This window comes from Cinclus cinclus, chromosome 20 (assembly GCF_963662255.1).
Source record: "Cinclus cinclus chromosome 20, bCinCin1.1, whole genome shotgun sequence".
Taxonomy (NCBI): Eukaryota; Metazoa; Chordata; class Aves; order Passeriformes; family Cinclidae; genus Cinclus; species Cinclus cinclus.
The window spans coordinates 7015190-7033712 of NC_085065.1; the positions used below are offsets into that span (position 1 = coordinate 7015190).

General features: G+C 43.6%; 2 protein-coding genes across 7 annotated transcripts in view; one reads left to right on the forward strand and one right to left on the reverse strand.

The window, feature by feature from the left end:
• Window positions 1-11061, reverse strand: part of SPAG9 (sperm associated antigen 9) — a 61260-nt gene extending 50199 nt beyond the window's left edge. For all 4 annotated transcript variants that reach the window (XM_062506395.1, XM_062506393.1, XM_062506394.1 and 1 more), the window contains exons 1-2: window positions 10756-11061; window positions 4656-4776 (exon numbers count right to left, since the gene is read on the reverse strand). In XM_062506395.1, coding sequence (XP_062362379.1) covers window positions 4656-4776; window positions 10756-11061 — 427 coding nt within the window. The remainder of the gene's footprint in view (window positions 1-4655; window positions 4777-10755) is intronic.
• A 3382-nt stretch (window positions 11062-14443) lies between these two features.
• LOC134051893 (nucleoside diphosphate kinase A) lies at window positions 14444-18266 on the forward strand. Of its 3 annotated transcripts, XM_062505957.1 has the most exons (5): window positions 14444-14458; window positions 16317-16427; window positions 16951-17052; window positions 17696-17808; window positions 18120-18266. In XM_062505957.1, exons 1-5 carry the CDS (start codon window positions 14444-14446, stop codon window positions 18235-18237), a joined length of 459 nt encoding a protein of 152 aa, XP_062361941.1. In that variant the 3' UTR covers window positions 18238-18266. The 3 variants fall into 3 exon arrangements, with proteins under 3 accessions (XP_062361941.1, XP_062361942.1, XP_062361940.1); XM_062505958.1 differs by lacking the exon at window positions 17696-17808 and having other exon boundaries at window positions 18120-18140; XM_062505956.1 differs by lacking the exon at window positions 14444-14458 and having other exon boundaries at window positions 16004-16427.
• Window positions 18267-18523: the final 257 nt, after the last annotated feature.

Consider the following 18523-nt stretch of genomic DNA (forward strand, 5'->3'; position numbering starts at 1 on the left):
GGGATTATACTTGTTTGGGTTTTTTTTCCTTTGTTTTGTTAAGTTTCTTTTACAAATGTAGTTTCCCCCAGGTGTAATATATGTTGTGCACAAAGCTCAGGTTTGAGGTTTGATAAAGTCAGGCATGTAGATATATCTGCTGTCTTAACAAGATAACAAACTGCATTTGACATCTAGTTTAACACTAGGCAGATCCAGAAAATGAGCCAAAGCTTTCAACTCCCACAGCCTACCACCTCCATCAGAAAGCACTTTAGTCATGCAGACATTGTGTTTTTCAGATTCTCTAATAAATAAGTTACTCCAAGAATGATTCCTCCAGAAAGCTAACGCCAAAGCTGTTCTATTCCTGTAGTAAGTCAAAATATACTAGACATTTTTTACTGCCAAAAATTTAATTAACTTATAGCCTGCAATAAATAAAGAAAACTGACATTCCCAGAAAGAGAGGCAAGGAAGGAAACTAAAATAAACCTCTGTAGCACCTCAGTGGAACATCCCATGAGCTCTGAGATCTTATCCCCTCCTGTAACTGGAAACTGAACACTATCCCAGCAGTATCATGTGCCTTCACAGAGCACTGCAGGACAAATGAGCTGTATATTGCTATTAAAAGTTTTTAACAGCCCTCTATTTTCCAGGTCCAGGGTTGACATTACAAACATTTCAATGCTGCAAATAAATTACAAGTAGAACTAGGGAGTCTCACAGCAGCAAAGATTTGAAATAACATGAAAGTCAGGAATTTTCAAGTTCTTGTAAGCAATATTTAAGATTATATCAAAGACTGGCATTTGCCTCAGTTACACTGCAGAACAGAAGAAAATTATTTACTGAACACACAGCATCATTGTATTCACAGGTGCCCTCTGCTGCTGAGAAGGAAAAAATGACATGAATTCTAGATAAGTCATAAACCCAAAAATAGATATTTGCCGACACTCAGTAAAAGTTTACCACAGATCCACAGCAAGAACTTCTAAAGACTCTGCCTGTACCAACATGATTCCTAAATAAACCCCAGGAACTTTGTGCTATTTCACTTATTTGACCTTCCACATGGCACAGTCCACAAGAGCACAGGCACTGCCTTCCCCCCTCTCTGTCCAGGTACTGCTGAGAACCAGGCCACACAAGGGACAGGGGCAACCCAGGGAAAGTTACAGCCAAGAGCAGCAGTGCAAAACGAGATGAAAAGCTGGATCACAAGCCAAGGAGATTCATCAGTGCTGCACATTCCTGCACTCAAACAGAAGCTGCAAATCTTTACACCTCTGCTCTCCTTTAAGCAGTTGTACAATTGAATTAATTATCCCAGGGAGCCAAAATTACACCATTTTTTGGCATCAAACTTGACTTAGGCAACTGCCACAGCTCATCAATTACCGGGACTGAATGCTGCACATCATGCAGGAGTGGTAACTCCAGTGCATCTGCTCCCACCACTCGGGATTTCCTCATCTGCTCAGTCCTCCCAGCAGTGTCTCGCTATCATTTCCCCCTCTTTCCACCTCCTCCTAAGAAAGGACAGAGCACTTCCAGGCAGTTCGCTCATCTGGCAGCAACTGTTTCAATATCTGGTGTGGGGAAAAGAAGTCAGTGGACAACAGAAAGGCAGCAACTGCTTGACACAAAATAACCTCTTGATTTCACTTTTGTCATTTCAAACGGCAACTTCATTCCAGCCTAACTGGGCGAATACAGGGCTATGGATGCAATCTCTCAGAATAAATTTAAGTGCAAAGAAATACTTCTTTTTCATTTGATTTAGTATAACAACTGCTCAGTCTGCACAAACAAGCACTTACAATTCAGGACATACCAACCATAACTTCTTGAGCAATTTTAACTGGCACACAGGTTTAAGTACATACAATCAAACTGAACTCAACCACGTAACTTAAGAGCTGCCCCAGCTGACAAGTCTTCACTAAATGATCAGCACTGACAGTCTTCAAGAGAATGAGTCAAAAATTTTTTAACAGACAAAACTTGTTCTCACAGGTTTTATTTGAGGAAAAACACACTGAGCACAGGCAGCCTACAAGAAGCAAATAGTCTTGCAGGTAAAGTATGACACAGAATCACGTTTTACCTGTTTTTCATTCTAATCTATTACTCATATCACAAAATGAAGTTGTGATCTCATTCTGCAATCCAAAGGTTTTATTTGTTTACTTGCTCTGTGCCAGACATTTGCAACTCCCATTACCAGTGATAACACTGCCACTGTTTTGAATGTTGACGTGGTAACACAGTTGGCAATACCAAAGCCTAATTTAGATGCACAGGCAGTACTATAGGAAGTAGAAGAGAAAAAGAAATATAGCTAAAAGACTTGGAGCTGAATTAAAGCAACACATGGGTGACTGGGATTGTACAACGTGCCAGCTGCCTGGTCTATAAAACAAAACAAGGTAATGCAGTAAGGTTAAGCTGCTTCAGAAATATAGACACTCGTATGGTTTTCATACCTTAGAAATTTAGAGCACTAAAAAAAAAAAAACCAGTTCACTTGCATAATATTAATTAGATGCTCAACAAATGTGCTTATGTCCCCTTTGATCTTGCTCTGCATCAGCAGCATGTCAAATCTTCCCAGCAGCCTTTCATGTTGTCCCAGACAGCTTATCAAAGCCAAGCAGAAGCAAATCCCATGTTTAACCCAGTCCCATTGTTTCTCCAAATATACAATTTTGCCATCACAGAAGGTTTTTCTCTAATAAAAAGATTTTCTTTCTCCAATAAACAGGACTTTTGGAACTATCTAAAAGTCACTGTTCCATCACTAGAGCTTTATATAGTTATGGTAACTGGTTTTAGCAACATTACTTCTTACAAAAAAGTAGTTCTAGCAACCCTCAGTGCTTCTACTATAACAACTGAGTGTCTTGGGCAAATACTTTCATTATTATCATATATTCACATACATATACACACAGTACATAAATAAAACTTCAAAATCATACATATATTTGAAGGCTTCAAAGCAAAAATAGAATTTCACGCCAACAGACTAACAGAGCAATATGAAACAGTGTTCACAATACTTGGTAAATGATATTTCTACTTGAGAAACTCCAGGTATGCTGACACATACATTCCCAGAAACCCAACTGATTTTTCTTTTTTGTGCAGCCACTTTGTCCTTTGGATTGCATTAACAGAATAAAGCCATGGCCTATAGACACAATGCAACCTTGATCCATAATCATCATGTCAGAGAGCAGGGTCTCCCATGAACAAGTTGTTTGGGCTGTGGGGTAGTGCACAGGCCTCCTGGAAACAGTGTCTTTGTTACCAAAACAGACCACTTAACTCCTGCTGCAACGTTTTCCCCTCTGGTGACACTCTTCAATACACTCACAAGTCCATTTCACAAGATTCACAGGGGTTCTGATACAAGTCTCTACAATTATTCATTTTAGCCTGACTTAATCTACAAAGAGACAATCCCAGGAAATAATCACCTTGGTCTTCACTGGGAATGACTGCTTGAAGTGTTCCTTCACCCCTGCCTGTACACAATCTGGGAGTATTTAAACGGTGGATATGAAGCAGGTGATGCCTCTAAGATTTGCCAACATCATTCTGAACTGCCCAAATTTCAGTAAAATTCTGCTCTAGATGCCACTTACAGTCATCTTAGACACTCTCAGACTAATACTCCTGCCCTGCTATAAACTCAGTAATGCCACTGAAAATTAAACTTCACAGGAACAGTGTTAGAGCTTCATCTAGGAAATAGATGTAACTTGCTGTGTTAGGGGCAGGAAATGTGGCTGAGCAGAAATAAAGGAAGAAAGAATAGTGAAAAGGGGCTATTTTGATGACTGGTACTGCTTTAAGAAACTGATCATCTCAGCCTTGTCACAGTCTCACTTTACACTCCTGCAGAGTCCAGCAATAAAAGCTATATATTAACTGATGAACACACCAGCCTCACATCAACAGAAGGTGGCTTAGAAGCTCAAAGTAGAAAAGCAGAAAAACTGAGGATGAAATTTCAGTGACTGTGTGGCTAGATAAGAAGCAGCCCAGCAGAATGTCTAAACTACAATAATCATAACTTCAAGCATTTCAAGACAACTGATCACTCATCTTTTTCCAAAGCTCCCAGAAGTATTTTTTGTAATTATACAGAACATCTCTAAAAAGGAAAGCGTTCTCCCTAATATTTTCTATAAAAACTAAATGTCTCACAGAAATAAATAATTCAGCAAAAATGATATAAAAGTTAATGAGAATCACCATCAATGCTCTTCTCATCCCAGCTGTGCTTCTAAACCTGAAGATTACCTTTATTTTAGCAGAGAGAGCTGTTTAATAGGAAGAAAATAGCTTATTTTATCATCACTAGCAAGGAAGAAATCTAAGCATCTCCTGAAAAAGTTGCTAAATGTGAAAACACCACTGTCTAAAAGGCAAACAATACAAGCAGGATACCAGAAGAATCAGATTACAAGTCACAAGCTCTTGTATCTGATTTGTTTGCCTAAATTCTAGAGAAAACAGATTTGCACAAGAGTTAAACCTAGTTATCCAAGTACAGGAATCAGAGGGCACAGATATTTATCATATGTATTGTCACTTTACAGAACAAAAATTAGAATTCACTAATATCACTTAAAAGGAGTATATCATGTTTTACTTACTTTGATCAGCATAATTTTTTGCTTTTAGTTCAAGTTGTCGAGTTTGTGACTCTAATGCTTCCACTCTGGTCTGTAAGTCCTTTTTCTCTTGTTCTTGAGAATCTTCAAACTCGATGAATTTCTAAACAACAACAAAATAGTTAAGTTAGACTAAACAACTAATAACAGATTTTACAGCAGGTAGGAAGCAACATAGCAGCCCCTCACAGCCAGGAAGGTGCAAGGTGATTGCCAAAACAGCTGAATAGATCCACAGGCCACATTTAAACACTAAGAGCTGTTTCAGTCCAGGTCCATCAGTCAAGCACCCAGCCTAGGTTACACTGTGTAATAATGTTCAACTAAGTGCCAGCTACTCCAGAGAACCTGCTTGGGATTAGTAGAAATAGGAATTACTTCCTTAATGTCTATCTTAATGTACAACAACTGCCAACAGTGCATGTGAACACAGGGAGACTTGGTATCCTTCCTTTGACTGATCATCAGTGAAGTTATTTTCACCCATAAGCCACAAAGGTACAGACACTGCAACAGAGCCAAACCAGCAATAGTACAAACCAAAATTACTTGATATCTTTTCCATTACCACCCAATTCAGCTATGAATTCTCATAGTCTTCATCAAATCCTTAATGACCATCTACAACCTGTTCAACTGCACAGAAAGCGCTGTGCTGATCACCATCACCTTCTGTTTCCTTGGTTCACCAGCTTTGTGACTCCCTGTATTCTCGAGTTCAGTGATGAATGCATCAGTGTTTACATTCCCAAACATAAAAATTACCAACACACCATTATAGCAGCTTTAAAAGCACATTTTTCTGCTATTTATCTTACCCCCCAAAAAAATCAAGAAATTCAGTGTGTATTGCTGGCACAAAGAATACTCCTAATATCCAGAGAAGTTTTAGATCATGCAGTACTCTATGCCCTGCATTGCAAGGAGAAGACGAGGCCCCCATCACAAATTATACAGAAGGTTCATAGAACAGGGAGGAGAAGCTGACCAGAAACCTCTGCAGGAAAAAATCCCAAACACCCACAACATTTAAAGAGGCAAAGGCAGCTGAGGATCACATGGAAGAAACGAGACAGTGAAGGCATCAACTTGAAAACAGTAATCTGATTTGAATATTTTTTCCTATGCATTGTTAGGAAAATTTAGTGGGAAAACTATTTTAAATGGTCATACATCAACTATTAATGAACTATTACTACATTTTAGCCATTTTCTTTTAGAGCTTTTACAAAAACAGAAATTCATAACCTTATGAAAAGGGCTTCAGTTGAACAGGGTCATCAGAAGGAGTTCTGACTAAAAAGTACTTCAGATGTAAAAATGCATCAAAACCTATGAAGTGAAACAAGAGCTCCTTTCAGACAAGCTCTGCACAGCTATCACAGGACTGGGCATGGTGTTCATGTGACTGTGCTTGAAGCAAAACCACGACACAACTGAGGAACAGCTGACAGAGCCCAGGTAGCTCCATCGAAAATCCCTCTTCAAAAACAGATGTACAGAAATCTTTCTACCCCCTCCACACATAGTTTTGGAATATTCATTAGTCAATGTAAATTGAAAACCTCAGTGTTTAAGCTTGTTTCATGTCTTCTTTGTAGTAACTGATTCAAGACTTTTGCCCCTTTAACATTCAAGTCATGTTGGCCTATTCTTGGCAGACCCCCTTTTCAAAAAGGGCTTCAAAGTTTGACACAAATTTGGCACTGGGGTTAAAGACTAACACAATTTTGTACCCTAAACATGGGAAAACATGAAGGAAGAACTATAAAACTGTAACATCTTTGTTTAGTTGTTTCTATGACGTTTTCCCAAAAAATGTGTCATAGCTTGCTAAAGGCCAAGGACAATTATACTCATGAATAACAAACAGCCATTCAGAGCCATTAATGTCATTGCTATTCACGAAACTACAGATAGATACAATTTTGCATTTCTTCTCAAATTCTTCAACTGCAAGTGGTAAAACTGGCTTTGCCTCAAACAGTTTTGTTACCTTCCACTAGTTTACCTTTATTTTGTTAAGTTCAAATCTACATTACTATACTTTAAACCATTTCTGTAGTTACAGCTGAGTATTTTTCCCTAATCAGATCTTGGGATTGAGAACCTCGGACTCTGAATATTTTTTATGTCACATTTCTCCTTCTGGTGATAGTACAATCACAGACAAAGCCCCAGTAAATGGATCATCACAGCCTGACTAAGCCTGCACAAGTATGACAGAAGAACTAGTCAGATAAACCACCAAAGCAGCCAAGGACAGGCTGAGCACCCTTACTAAAAGACTTGTTTTTTCATTTACACTGACAATATACTCAAATACTGCATACCTCCTGCACTGTTTTATGTAAATCCAGCAGAATATGTAGGAACATGTTTGGCACTCAACAGCCATCCTCTCATTTCAACCCCTGCTGGTTATACAAAACAGAGGCAGACAAAAATCTAGTTTTCCCCATTTTAAGTGATGCCCTGTTTAGGCCACAATGATGTATCTTACAACTTTGATGAGAAGTGTGAGAAGTAAGATTTCTGGTACTTTTTTTTTTGTTCTTTTTAAGAGCAAGCTGAAGGACACCAACCTGTCTTTAAAACAATCAGACCAGATGATATAAGACTACAGAAAATACAGCTGGAATGATCCTTAAAAAGTCATCTTGTTTCCAGGTTCTAATGCTCAGTGTTGGATGTTTGGATCCTAAGTTTGATGAGGCTATGATGAGGTGCAACACAGGATGTGATGCACAGCTCCTCTTGCACGTGCCTGCTACTGAAACCCAACCTGTGATTCTTTCATCAGCCATGTTTGGCAACTCCCATTTAATCCATCCCATTTTCTCCAAGCAGCATCAAGTGTGTCATTTTCAGACCTTTGTCCAACCTGTTCTTAAAGATCTCATACAAAAAGTGTTAAAAAGTCCCTCACAAAATAAACTCAAAAGTCTTCACGTAATCATTTTTAAACCTACTTGAAAGTTGGCAGAAATCTTTGGAACAATTAAGAACTCAGACTACACAATATGCCAGCACATTAGGAACCCTCTGCCCTGCACACAACCACTCAGTAGCACATTATTACCCAAATGAAATATCTCTTCCTATACTTATGTCATCTTCTTTACACTTTGACTTGTTTTTCTGCCACAAGACCCAGGTGCAATGCTGAGCATATCTGATGTCAGGGTCCCACCCACTTGGCAATCTTTATTACTCAATGACATGTCCTTCAGCAATGTGTACTGCAATAATGACAGATTCTCAGCCAATGGCAAGTTCTTCCTGGAGCAGGGAGAAAAAAAAAAATCACCTAAAAAGCCAGTTCAGCTGGACTTGGGACTCACAAAAACACATGAAAATGAAAACAACCTGATAGCTGTAAAATAGAGTGAAAGTTTTCTGTGCAATGCATCTCGGATTTGTTCTCTCAAATGAAAAATACTTAAACTCTTACTGCACAGTGTTTGCTCAACATACAATCCTAAGGACAAAAGTTACCTCTGGGAACAGTAAGAAAAAGCAGACATCAAATTCATGCTATGACTTAAACCAGTTTTAGTGGTGGTAAATCCTTTTTCATGGTTGCAAAAGATTTCAAAAACAGCAGAGAAGCTAAAAGATATCCTAATTTGGCATGGCTAAAAGGAGTAGATTTTATCCTCTTTCCAAGTGCACACAACCCATGCCAGCTACAAGTGCAGGTCTGAAACAGCACCTTGCTGCAGAAGTAACTCTTAGCAGGGTATAAAATAGCAGAGGCACAAATGCTGGTTCCTCTCCCACTTCCTTGGGGCATTAATTGCTACCTCACAGTCACCAAATGGGAAGGTAAGAACTGAAAACAGAACAGCAGAGCAGCTGGTTCCTCCATTTCTTCAGCATTATCAAAAAACCTACCCATGTTAAAAGTCAGACAAGTAATTTCACAGTAACTTCGAAGATCAAGACTGTACCCAGAGGGCTGAGAAGTAGGGCCAGAACTTCTGTTAAGGTGACTTTTAAAAAAATTATATCAGAAATCTACAGGCAACAACTTTTAAGATGTTTCCTTTTTCAGCACAGGAAATTAAGAAGGCAAGCTACAAAAATGGGGTAAGGAGACCCCCTATCCCAAACAGTAAACTATTTAACGTTCATTAAGATACGGCTGCAAATAAATTTCCTACAACAAGCAGAAAGTAAAAGAAGGTGTGTTAATTGTCCAGAGAAGCTGTGGCTGTCTCATCCCTGGAGTGCTCAAGGGTAGGTTGGACAGGGCTTGGAAAAAACAGGTCTAGTGGACAGTGTCCCTGCCCATGGTAGGCGTTGGAGTGATATGAACTTTAAGGTCCCTTCCAACCCAAACCATCGTGTGATTCTATGAACAGATGATAATAAATATGGAACTCAGCAGCTCAAAATCCTCCATTTTGCCACCAGATGACACAAGCAAACTCCACAGTGAAATAAATGTGCTAAGCCAGCAACTTTTTGCCTGAGGAAAATAGTGTTAAATTTCTGTTCTCTCCTTTTATTTCAACCATACTGCACTCATCAGGTTATCTCAGCACTGAAGAACTAATTCAACAATCATGCCTGACTAACACCTGCCTCTCCTGAACACACCAGGCTGTACCTAACACTTTCACACCTGTACAGCACAATGACCTCAGCACGTCACAGAAATGACCTCTGTGCTTACCATGAAAATATGGTCTTTGGTCTGACTGCACTTTGGAAAGCATCAGCCAGCTGTCTTGCAGCATGAGAACTGGTACTTCAACTGCATAAAGCCTGTCCCCTCAAGTTAGTTTATCATGACACACAGAAATAGAGATGGCAGTGAAGGACACTACCAATACATGCACATACAGTTCCTGAAAAGCTATAACAACATAATTCTGTTTCACCACATTGGTATGGTTTCTGTCCTACTCCCCAAGGCCTTTTTTATTTCAATCTGGCAAATGCTGCCTGTGCTTCAAGCCTGATGGATTTTCTCACAAATTAGCTCTGATAGTATTTATCAATCCTTTCCTATTACTCTCAATAAAAACATATTTTCTAAAAGACCCTTTTACATCAGCTTGTTGGAAATAGTGCAGTAGTACCAGTCCCCTGACTGGAGTCCATAAGGCATCATAAAATCAACACAAGTTTGACAAGGAGGATGAATGATCTATCAGTCCAAGAGCTGGGGGAACACCATTCATACTACAGCACTTCATAACAAACTGAATCCTGGAATAATCCGCAGACAACATTTTGCACTCACTTAGAAACAAACAAGTATTTGTACAGGGCTAATTTTTTTTTTTAATTTAAGCTTTCACTGTCAATACTGTGTTCAACCTCAGTGCAGTTGTTCTTCTGATTTTTGGAAAACTTAGAATGCAAGCACAACCAGAGAGATTAGCATAGAACAAGTGGTCTGGAAATAGACTTGTAAGATGGCTTGTTCTATTACAGATAATACTGCCAATCCAATTTCCTTTTGGAGTTTGGCAAGACAATGAGCTGGAGGAAGCTATCCTGCACAGCTGCTTCTTATTGTATTGCTTTATAACATCACATTATCTAATGCCTTGCAAGCTTATTTATGCTGAAGTGATTCTTGGTACAAAAACTAAAATAAAAACATCTAACATCCCAAATCAAAGTCGATGTCATTGGAGAGTCCACACCACCTGTTGCTGCCTGCAGCTTTATGTACCAGCTCTGAAGGGCTTCAGCCTAGACACCGTGCATTTCCACGGTTTCTGCAATGCGTTGTCATTACTTTTGCAAAAGCGGACAAGCCGCCTGCCTCTGCGGGGAGCATCCCGCGGGGCCCTGACAGCGCAGCCAGCTCACGGTTCCATGTTTGCTCCGCAGGGGTTACCGGGGATCCCTGCGGGACGAGAGGCTCCGGGGACCGCGGGCACACGGAGCCGCACGGACCGGGAGGGACTCCCCGCCCTCCTCATCTTCCTGCCGAGCCGCTTCGCGACCTCAGCTCGTCAGCGGCGGCTGCGGCCCCGCGGCCGGACGGGGCAGCCCCGGTTCTCGCTCCCGGCGCCGCCCGCCTGAAGCCGCCCCGGTCCCGGCCTAGCGCCGCGCTCACCTCCTCGGCCTGTTTGCGCAGCGCCTTCTCCCGCTCGTACTGCGTGAGCAGCTGCTCGTTGTCGTCCCGCAGCAGCTCCAGCTCCACGCTGGTCTCCTGGCTGTGCGCGCACACCGAGTCCAGGTTCTCCAACACGGCCACCACCAGCGGCATCAGCTCGGCCACCACCTCCTCGTCGTAGCGCCCGATGAGCCGCTCGAACTCGCGGTAGATGGAGCCCGCCAGCCCCGACACCCGCTCCGACATCATGGCGGGGCCGGGCCCGCCGGGGTCCTCCTGGTACACCACGCCGTCCGCCAGCTCCATGGCGGCGGCGGGGGGGGGGGGGGCTGTGCGGGGCCTGGCGGGTCCTGCTGGAGCGGCTCCCGGCGGCGGCGGCGGAGCCTCGGCAGGGCCGGGGGGAGCGGCGCGCGTCTTTGACCTCACCCGCCGCGCCGGGCGGGGCCTGCCGGGACGGCGGCGTGGGGCGGGGCCTCGGGCGTGACGTCATGCGCGAGTGCGGGCTGCGGGATGATGTCATCGGGGGCGGGTCTGTGTGACGGGGCGGGGGCGGTGTCGCCATGGGGGAAAATGCGTTCGGTGGGAGCGGGGTGGCACTGGGAAGGGAAGGGAAGGGGAGGGAAGGCAAGGCAAGGCAAGGCCAGGCCAGGCCAGGCCAGGCCAGGCCAGGCCAGGCCAGGCCAGGCCAGGCCAGGCCAGGCCAGGCCAGGCCAGGCCAGGCCAGGCCGGGCCGTCGGAGACACGCCCGGGGTCACAGAGTCACCCAATTCCCAAGATTGGAAGAGGCCTTTAAAAGGCCCACAGAGCTGGGGAAGGGTGTGGAGCACCCTTTCTGTGAGGAGCGACTGAGGGAGCCGGGGGAAGCTCAGCCAGAAGAAAAGGAGATTTTATCCCTCTCTACAATTCCTGTAAGGAGAGTGCAGCCAGGTGAGGGTCGGGCTCTGCTCCCAGGGAACAGTGACAGGACATGAGAACACAGCCCTAGGCTGTGCCAGGAGAGGTTCGGGTTGGAAATTCTTTACAGAATGAGTGACTGGGCATTGGAATGGGCTGCCTGGGGAGGTGTCCCTGTCCCTGGAGGTATTCAAGGACAGACTGGATGTGACACTCAGTGCCACAGTCCCATTGACAGCGTGGTGTTGGCTCATGGCTTGGGCTGGATGATCTCAAAGGTCTTTTCCAACCTCATTCATTCTGTGATTCTGTGGTTCTGTCACCCAGTCTGACCATTCACCTGGCACTGCCACTAAACCACTGAACCACATCACCCAGTGCTGGGTCCAGATGCCTCTTAAACAGCTCCAGTGTGGTGCTTCCACCACCCCCCTGGGCAACCCCTTCAAATTCCTGACCACACAAACAGTAAAAATAATTTTTTATAATATTTAATCTGAATCTCCCTTAGCTTAAGGTCATTTTCTTTGGTCCTCTCTCTGCAAACCCAACAGAAGAGCCCCATCCCCACCTTACTACATGCTGCAGTAGTTCTAGAAAGTTGTGAGGTCACCCCTAAGCCTCCTCAACACTAAACAAACCCAGCCTCATAAGACATTTTCTAGTCCCTTTACAAGCCTTGTTCCTCTTCTGTGGACATGTTCCAGCCCCTCAATATACCTTTTAATATCAGTGACCCAAAACTGAACACAGAAGTGCTGAGAACAGAGGGACAATCACTTCCCTGGTGCTGTTGACCACGCTGTTCCTGATACAGGCCAAAATACTCCAGGTCACCAGAGAGACCATCAAAGCCCTGGTGCTGTTGGTGGAGGCTCTGGGAGCCTCTGACAGCTGAAGGTTGGGTCCCTTTAGTCCCTTAGTGTGGGACCAGGGTGGGGAGCTCTTGTTGGGCTGTGGGATGGGGGTTTCCCATAGGCAGCTCCCTCTGTGCATGGCAGATGTGAGGCAATGCACTCTGACAGCTCCCAGGGTATTTATTTATCACATCCACGGAGGTATGAATAGACCCAGTGATTCACTGGGGGATGACTGAAGGAGTTAGGATCTTAACTTCCAGATTTTGGGACTCTGCAGCTCCCAAACTGTTCTTGAGCCTCTGTGTTGGCTGGTGTCGAGCAGCAAAAAGGCCTTTCCTTTCTAATAAGGTCTCCAGATAATATCAAAAATCCTGTTTTCTTAGTAATACTACAGCTTAGAAGGCATCTTGTATTTGCTGAAAGAGATTGATTTTCCTAGGATTTGGAACAAGGATTTCTATTCTGGATCATGTGACCATGTGTTCTGTCATGGGAACAATGGGAGCTGTTAGAGACATTTACAAAAATACCTACTGAGATTGATATTTTTCTGAGTTGTGTTACATCCCTCATTTTATCATTGGGTTATTTAAGTCGGAAAAACCCTTTAAGACCATCAAGTCCATCCATTGACTCAGCATTGCCAAGGCCACCACTAAACCATGTCCCCAAGTGCCATATCTGCAGATTTTTCAGATGTCTCCAGGGATGGTAACTCCATCATTGCCCTGGACAGCCTCTGACTGGGCTTGACAGCACCTTCAGTGAAGAAATTTTTCCTAATATCCACTCTAAACCTCAGCTGGTGCAACTCCTGTTATACTGGGGAAATCAGTATTTTTCATTAGGTAGTATCACATGTATAGCTGAGGAACCTGGTGGCCCAGCAGCAGTCCAGGTACAAAGAAATGAAAATGTGCTTTTAAAAAGGCAGAAAGCTTGAGAAGGGGTGGAATTTTAACTGTGGTGATCGCATTCAGTTCCACTGGAGTGCAGCAGAGCCTTGCACTTAATTTTCTCTCATTTGGACTGCTTCTAAGGCAGGAACTGTGCTTTAAATGCATGTGCTGCCTTGTCTCTTCATGTACTGAGCCAGTGAGTCTGCGCAGGAATGACAAAGAAGAAAAGACTCCAGCCCTGTATATTGGATTTATTGTGAGTCCTGTTTAGACATCATCATCCTCCCAAGCTAATATTTAACATGGTACAGGAAGAGCACAGGCAGTTGAAATCAAATTTATAAATGTAGCAAAAGGAAAGAAAATACTTTTAATTATTACCAAACAATGACATCATTCCAACTAAACAATAAATTTTAAAGACACGATGTGTACTCTCATACATCTTCTCAAGTTAAATTTTCACTTAAATTATTGGAAATTATCTCTATGAAGGGATTATTTGTTTTCCCTGTTTCTCTTTGGCAGTTGTACATTGCCCTAGTTTGAAAGACAGATGTCCACCAACGAAGGAGGGAACTTCCCTCGGAATGGAAAATGTGGACCCCTTCCCTCTGAATTATTATAACTTCAAAATGATGGGGCTTTCAGGCAAAGAGATGGGGAAAGGAATAGCAGTTCTTCACTTGTGTGTATGTGTATGTGTATGTGTATGTGTATGTGTATGTGTATGTGTATGTGTATGTGTATGTGTGTGTGTTATACACACTGGTAAAGAACTGTTACTCCTATTCTCATATCTTTGCCTTAATTTCAAAATCACAATAATTCAAAGGGGGGGGGTTTACATGTTCCATTCCAAGAGAGGCTCCTGCCTTCCCTAGCAGACACCTGTCTTTCAAACCAAGATACCAGCAAAAGCTCATTTATACAGGAACAACTTGCCCTGCTAATCATGGATTAATCTCAGAAGTGACAAAGTTGACCTGTATTTAATGAGGTTAAAAGACTTGGCGAAGATCACAGAAGAGACCTATGGTAAATCTGGAAGTTGTGCTTGCCCACCTCAGGGTAAGTCCTAAACTTTAATCATTAAATGACATAGATTTAACAAGGCTGTAAATAGATGTCCTATTGCTGCTTTAAACATAATATTTTTATAAACATCTTGTTTCTAGAGACCTTTCTTCTGTATTATTTTGCCATAGGGAAGATTACTGTATTAGAGTTTGTTTCAGTAGTATGAAACATCTTAAATAAGCGTGTATCAAAGCAAGATAATAACTTGGATTGGCACTGTCAGGAGAATATTCAGAAACTCTAATTCCAAAATAAACTCAAGGAGGACTTGCTAAATGTATGAAACTGTGATTTCAAAAATATCATTTATTCAGTCAGAGATCTTGGAAAGTATGATGGAAAAAGACCCAAAATACAATAAAGCAGGTTGGCAGATTAGATGCTTGGGTCATATCTGGAGTCTCCCACCGGAACTAAAAGTACCACGTGGATGTGTGATGGATTGGGGTGAAGAGAAGGGATCCCAAGTAAGGAAATCAGTATTTTCAAAAAGCTGAACTTTTCCTCGTCCAGCAGCAAAGTCTTCCCCAGAGGGAAGCAAAATCTTCATCGTTTTGCTTTCAAGAATACCGAGGGAGTGGAGCCCAGGAAGTTCATCTCAGTTTGGAAACAAAAATGGGACCAGCATGGATTTCCATCCAGATGCTTTATTCGCAATTCTCTCAAAAGAAATAAAATGCTCAAGGCAAAGCAGCTCCGTGGTAAATGGCTGAAGGGCCTTTTGACACAAAGAGCTAATATAGTATAACCAGAAAAAAAACGAACAAAATTAATAACCTCCTTTTAAGAGTAATTACAAGCAGAAGAGTGCGATAATGAGATTTTTCTTAAAATAACGTTACGTGCTTTCCGTTAACTAAACCCCGGGGTCCAGCAGGCAAGGCGCTGGAAGCGCTGGCAGGGCTGAGGCCGGCCCGGCGCTGTAAGGAAGGAAGAGGCGCTGGCCGGGTGCCGGGTGAGCCGGGCGGGACAGCCCCGGGTGCGCGGAGCGCTCTCTGCGGCCGGGAGGCCGCGCTGTCGCCACGGCAACCGGGGGGGGGGACACGGCTTAGCCGAGCGGGGACCCGCGGGGACACGGCTCGACAGAGCCACCGGCGCGGGACACGGGCTGCCAGAGCCAGCTGGAGCCAGCGGGACTGAGAGACACAGCCGGGGGACGCGCCGGGGTATTCGGGCTGCCAGAACCACCGAGGCCACCGGCGGGGGACAGCGTTTGCCACCGCCACCGGGCCACCGGCGGGGGAAAGGGCTTCAAGGTTTGCGAGAACCACCGGAACAGCAGAGGGTAAGCCGGGTCGCGGGGCGGCGGGAAGGGTCACCGCACCCCCCGGCGGTGTCACCGCACCCCCGGGAGCCTCCCCGCAGACCCCGCATCCCTCACCTGCTCGCCCAGGTGTGCGCGGACACGCCCCTGCAGCGGCGCGGGGCTCGGAGCCCCTCCGGACCTTCCCTCGGAGGTCCTGCTGGTTTCCAGGTGAAAACTCTGCGTGTGGATTAATTCATTGGGTTTTTTGCACGGCGCTGGAAGAAGGATCTATGGTGATCAGTACCTTCCTCTCCGTTCAGAGCTTTTCTGATTTCAGTATTCGCTGATTGTTCCTACACTTGGCACCCTCCCACTGCTCCAAACTCACTCCTGCAGCACTTGGGAAAACCTGTGTGTGGTCACTGGTTTGTCCAAACATCGGAGACCGTGGATTACTGACCCTCGGATGCAGCCGGTCTGATTCCATTGATGGCAGATGGTTCTGGGGTGGGATGGGATCACAGTCCTGGAATAACAAATTTTATTCTCTCCCTGCTCAGGACCATGGCTGCCATCGACGAGCGCACCTTCATCGCCATCAAACCCGACGGGGTCCAGAGGGGGCTGGTGGGGGAGATCATCAAACGCTTTGAGACGAAAGGATTCAAACTGGTAGCCATGAAATTAATACATGTAAGCTCTCCTCAATTGCTGTGTCTGCTTTTCTATGTCAGCTTCAAATAGAGCAGTGTGCTATAACAACAAATGTGGCTTCTGTAACATTTAAAACTGAAATTTTGAGAAGTGATACTTGGAATGTTTTTTGGAAAAGTTCCAATTCCCAGCTCTGGCTAAATGCTTTAGACATACTAAGCACACTAATTTTAGTAACCAGATGCCCTTAGTCTGAAGAGAATATTCTTTCAGGTGCATCCTATGCCTGATAAATATCTTTGAGTATCTTTCATAAATCCCAGGTCACACAAACTACCTGTATTGGCAACAGAAACTTTTCTAAGTTTAGTTGTTGTTAAAGCAAACATTTCAAATTCATATCGACCAAAAGTGCCCCTAGGAAGGTGCTAGAAATACAGAATTCTGAAGTGCGTGCAAGTTTCAGGATTACCAGTGCTCTGTGGTTAATCTCTGTGATTTCACTATGCTCTTAAGTTCTTACTGTAAGTTTTTTTCTCTGTCTGTCTGGTTTTTAACCCAGGCCTCTGAGGACCTTCTGAGGGAACACTACATCGACCTCAAGGACCGGCCGTTCTACGATGGCCTGGTGCAGTACATGCACTCGGGACCTGTCGTAGCCATGGTGAGTTCTGGCGAGGAGACCCACGCTGCTTGATTGTCTTCCCTGCAATGAGATTGTGTCACCTGCTGGATTCTAGTTTATTTTTAAAAGGATTTAAATATCTGGATTAAAATACTTAGGATTAGGAAGATGTGCTGTTAACTCTTTTTTCTTTAATATTTCCTCATAATCTGTCTCTCCTTTCAGTCGGTTTGTTGAGGAAGAGGGGCAAAAGGGAATCAAAACCAGGACCTTGAGAAACAGTAAACTTGCACATAAGCCCCACTTTGAAATGCCATGTAGGAAGGAACCTGAAAAAGGACAGTGGAATATTTTAACTCTATTTATCTTTTTCTCCTTGATTATATATTTGTGAAGTTGTTGAGGGCTAGCTCTCCCATGAGCAGACAGCTCTGTGAGACCGTGACATACTGAGACAGAAAATTGTTCTCTCTTTACCCTGGGTGAGGAGGGAGATTATACAGAAGGGGACCATGTGAGCAGATGCTTCAAGGATCTGACAGAAGAACTGGAGATAAAATAGGTCTCACTGTGACAAATATACAGATTTGTGCCATGATGGACACCCCTGTGTTCTTGTGGATGGTACAATTCATCTCCTGCTATAATGTAAAAATCTGAATTGATTTTTTTTTTCTTTAAGGTGTGGGAAGGTCTTAATGTGATTAAGACTGGAAGACTGATGCTGGGGGAAACCAATCCATTTGATTCCAAGCCTGGCACTATTCGTGGGGACTTCTGCGTCCAAGTTGGAAGGTGAATTTAAAAACTTTTGGTATCATCCAAAGGCAGTAAATGCCAAGTGTTAAGTCATTATATCTGCAGGAACTGTGCTCCATCCTTCTTTGTCTTGCACATGGATCTGCCATTCCCTGTGCCCAAGTCATATTAGGATCTAAGGATGGGGATCAAGTCATGGCTGTCCCCATTGACAAAAATGAGGAGCAAAGCTGGCTGTGTCTTTCCTACTTTACTGTTTCTTAAAGCTTCTGTCCATAATGGGAACCACTTCAAAACAAGGAACTCACTTTAAGAATTCTCTTACTCTTTTATTTACCTTTTCCTAGGAACATCATTCATGGCAGTGATTCTGTGGAAAGTGCTGAGACAGAGATCAATTTATGGTTCACTCCTGAAGAACTGGTTGATTACAGAAGTTGTGCTCATGAGTGGATCTATGATTAACAGCCAGACTGGATCTTCTGATGTCCCCATGTCCATGAGCAGCTGCCAGCCTCTAGCTATTCCAAAGAATTCCCTGGTAGAAACCTCAGAAAACAGTGAGATTGCTCTGTTGTGGATGTTAAATAGAGTCAATACTTGCTGCTCCTCTGATTTAAAAGCTGTCAAGTTACAGCTGGAATTGCATGTTTTAAAAGCTGCTTCTTGGATTGAGAGATATGAGGTGAAAAACACAGAGCAGATAACAGATATATTTTTCTGAAGCACTTTATAGTTATAGAGGGTATTT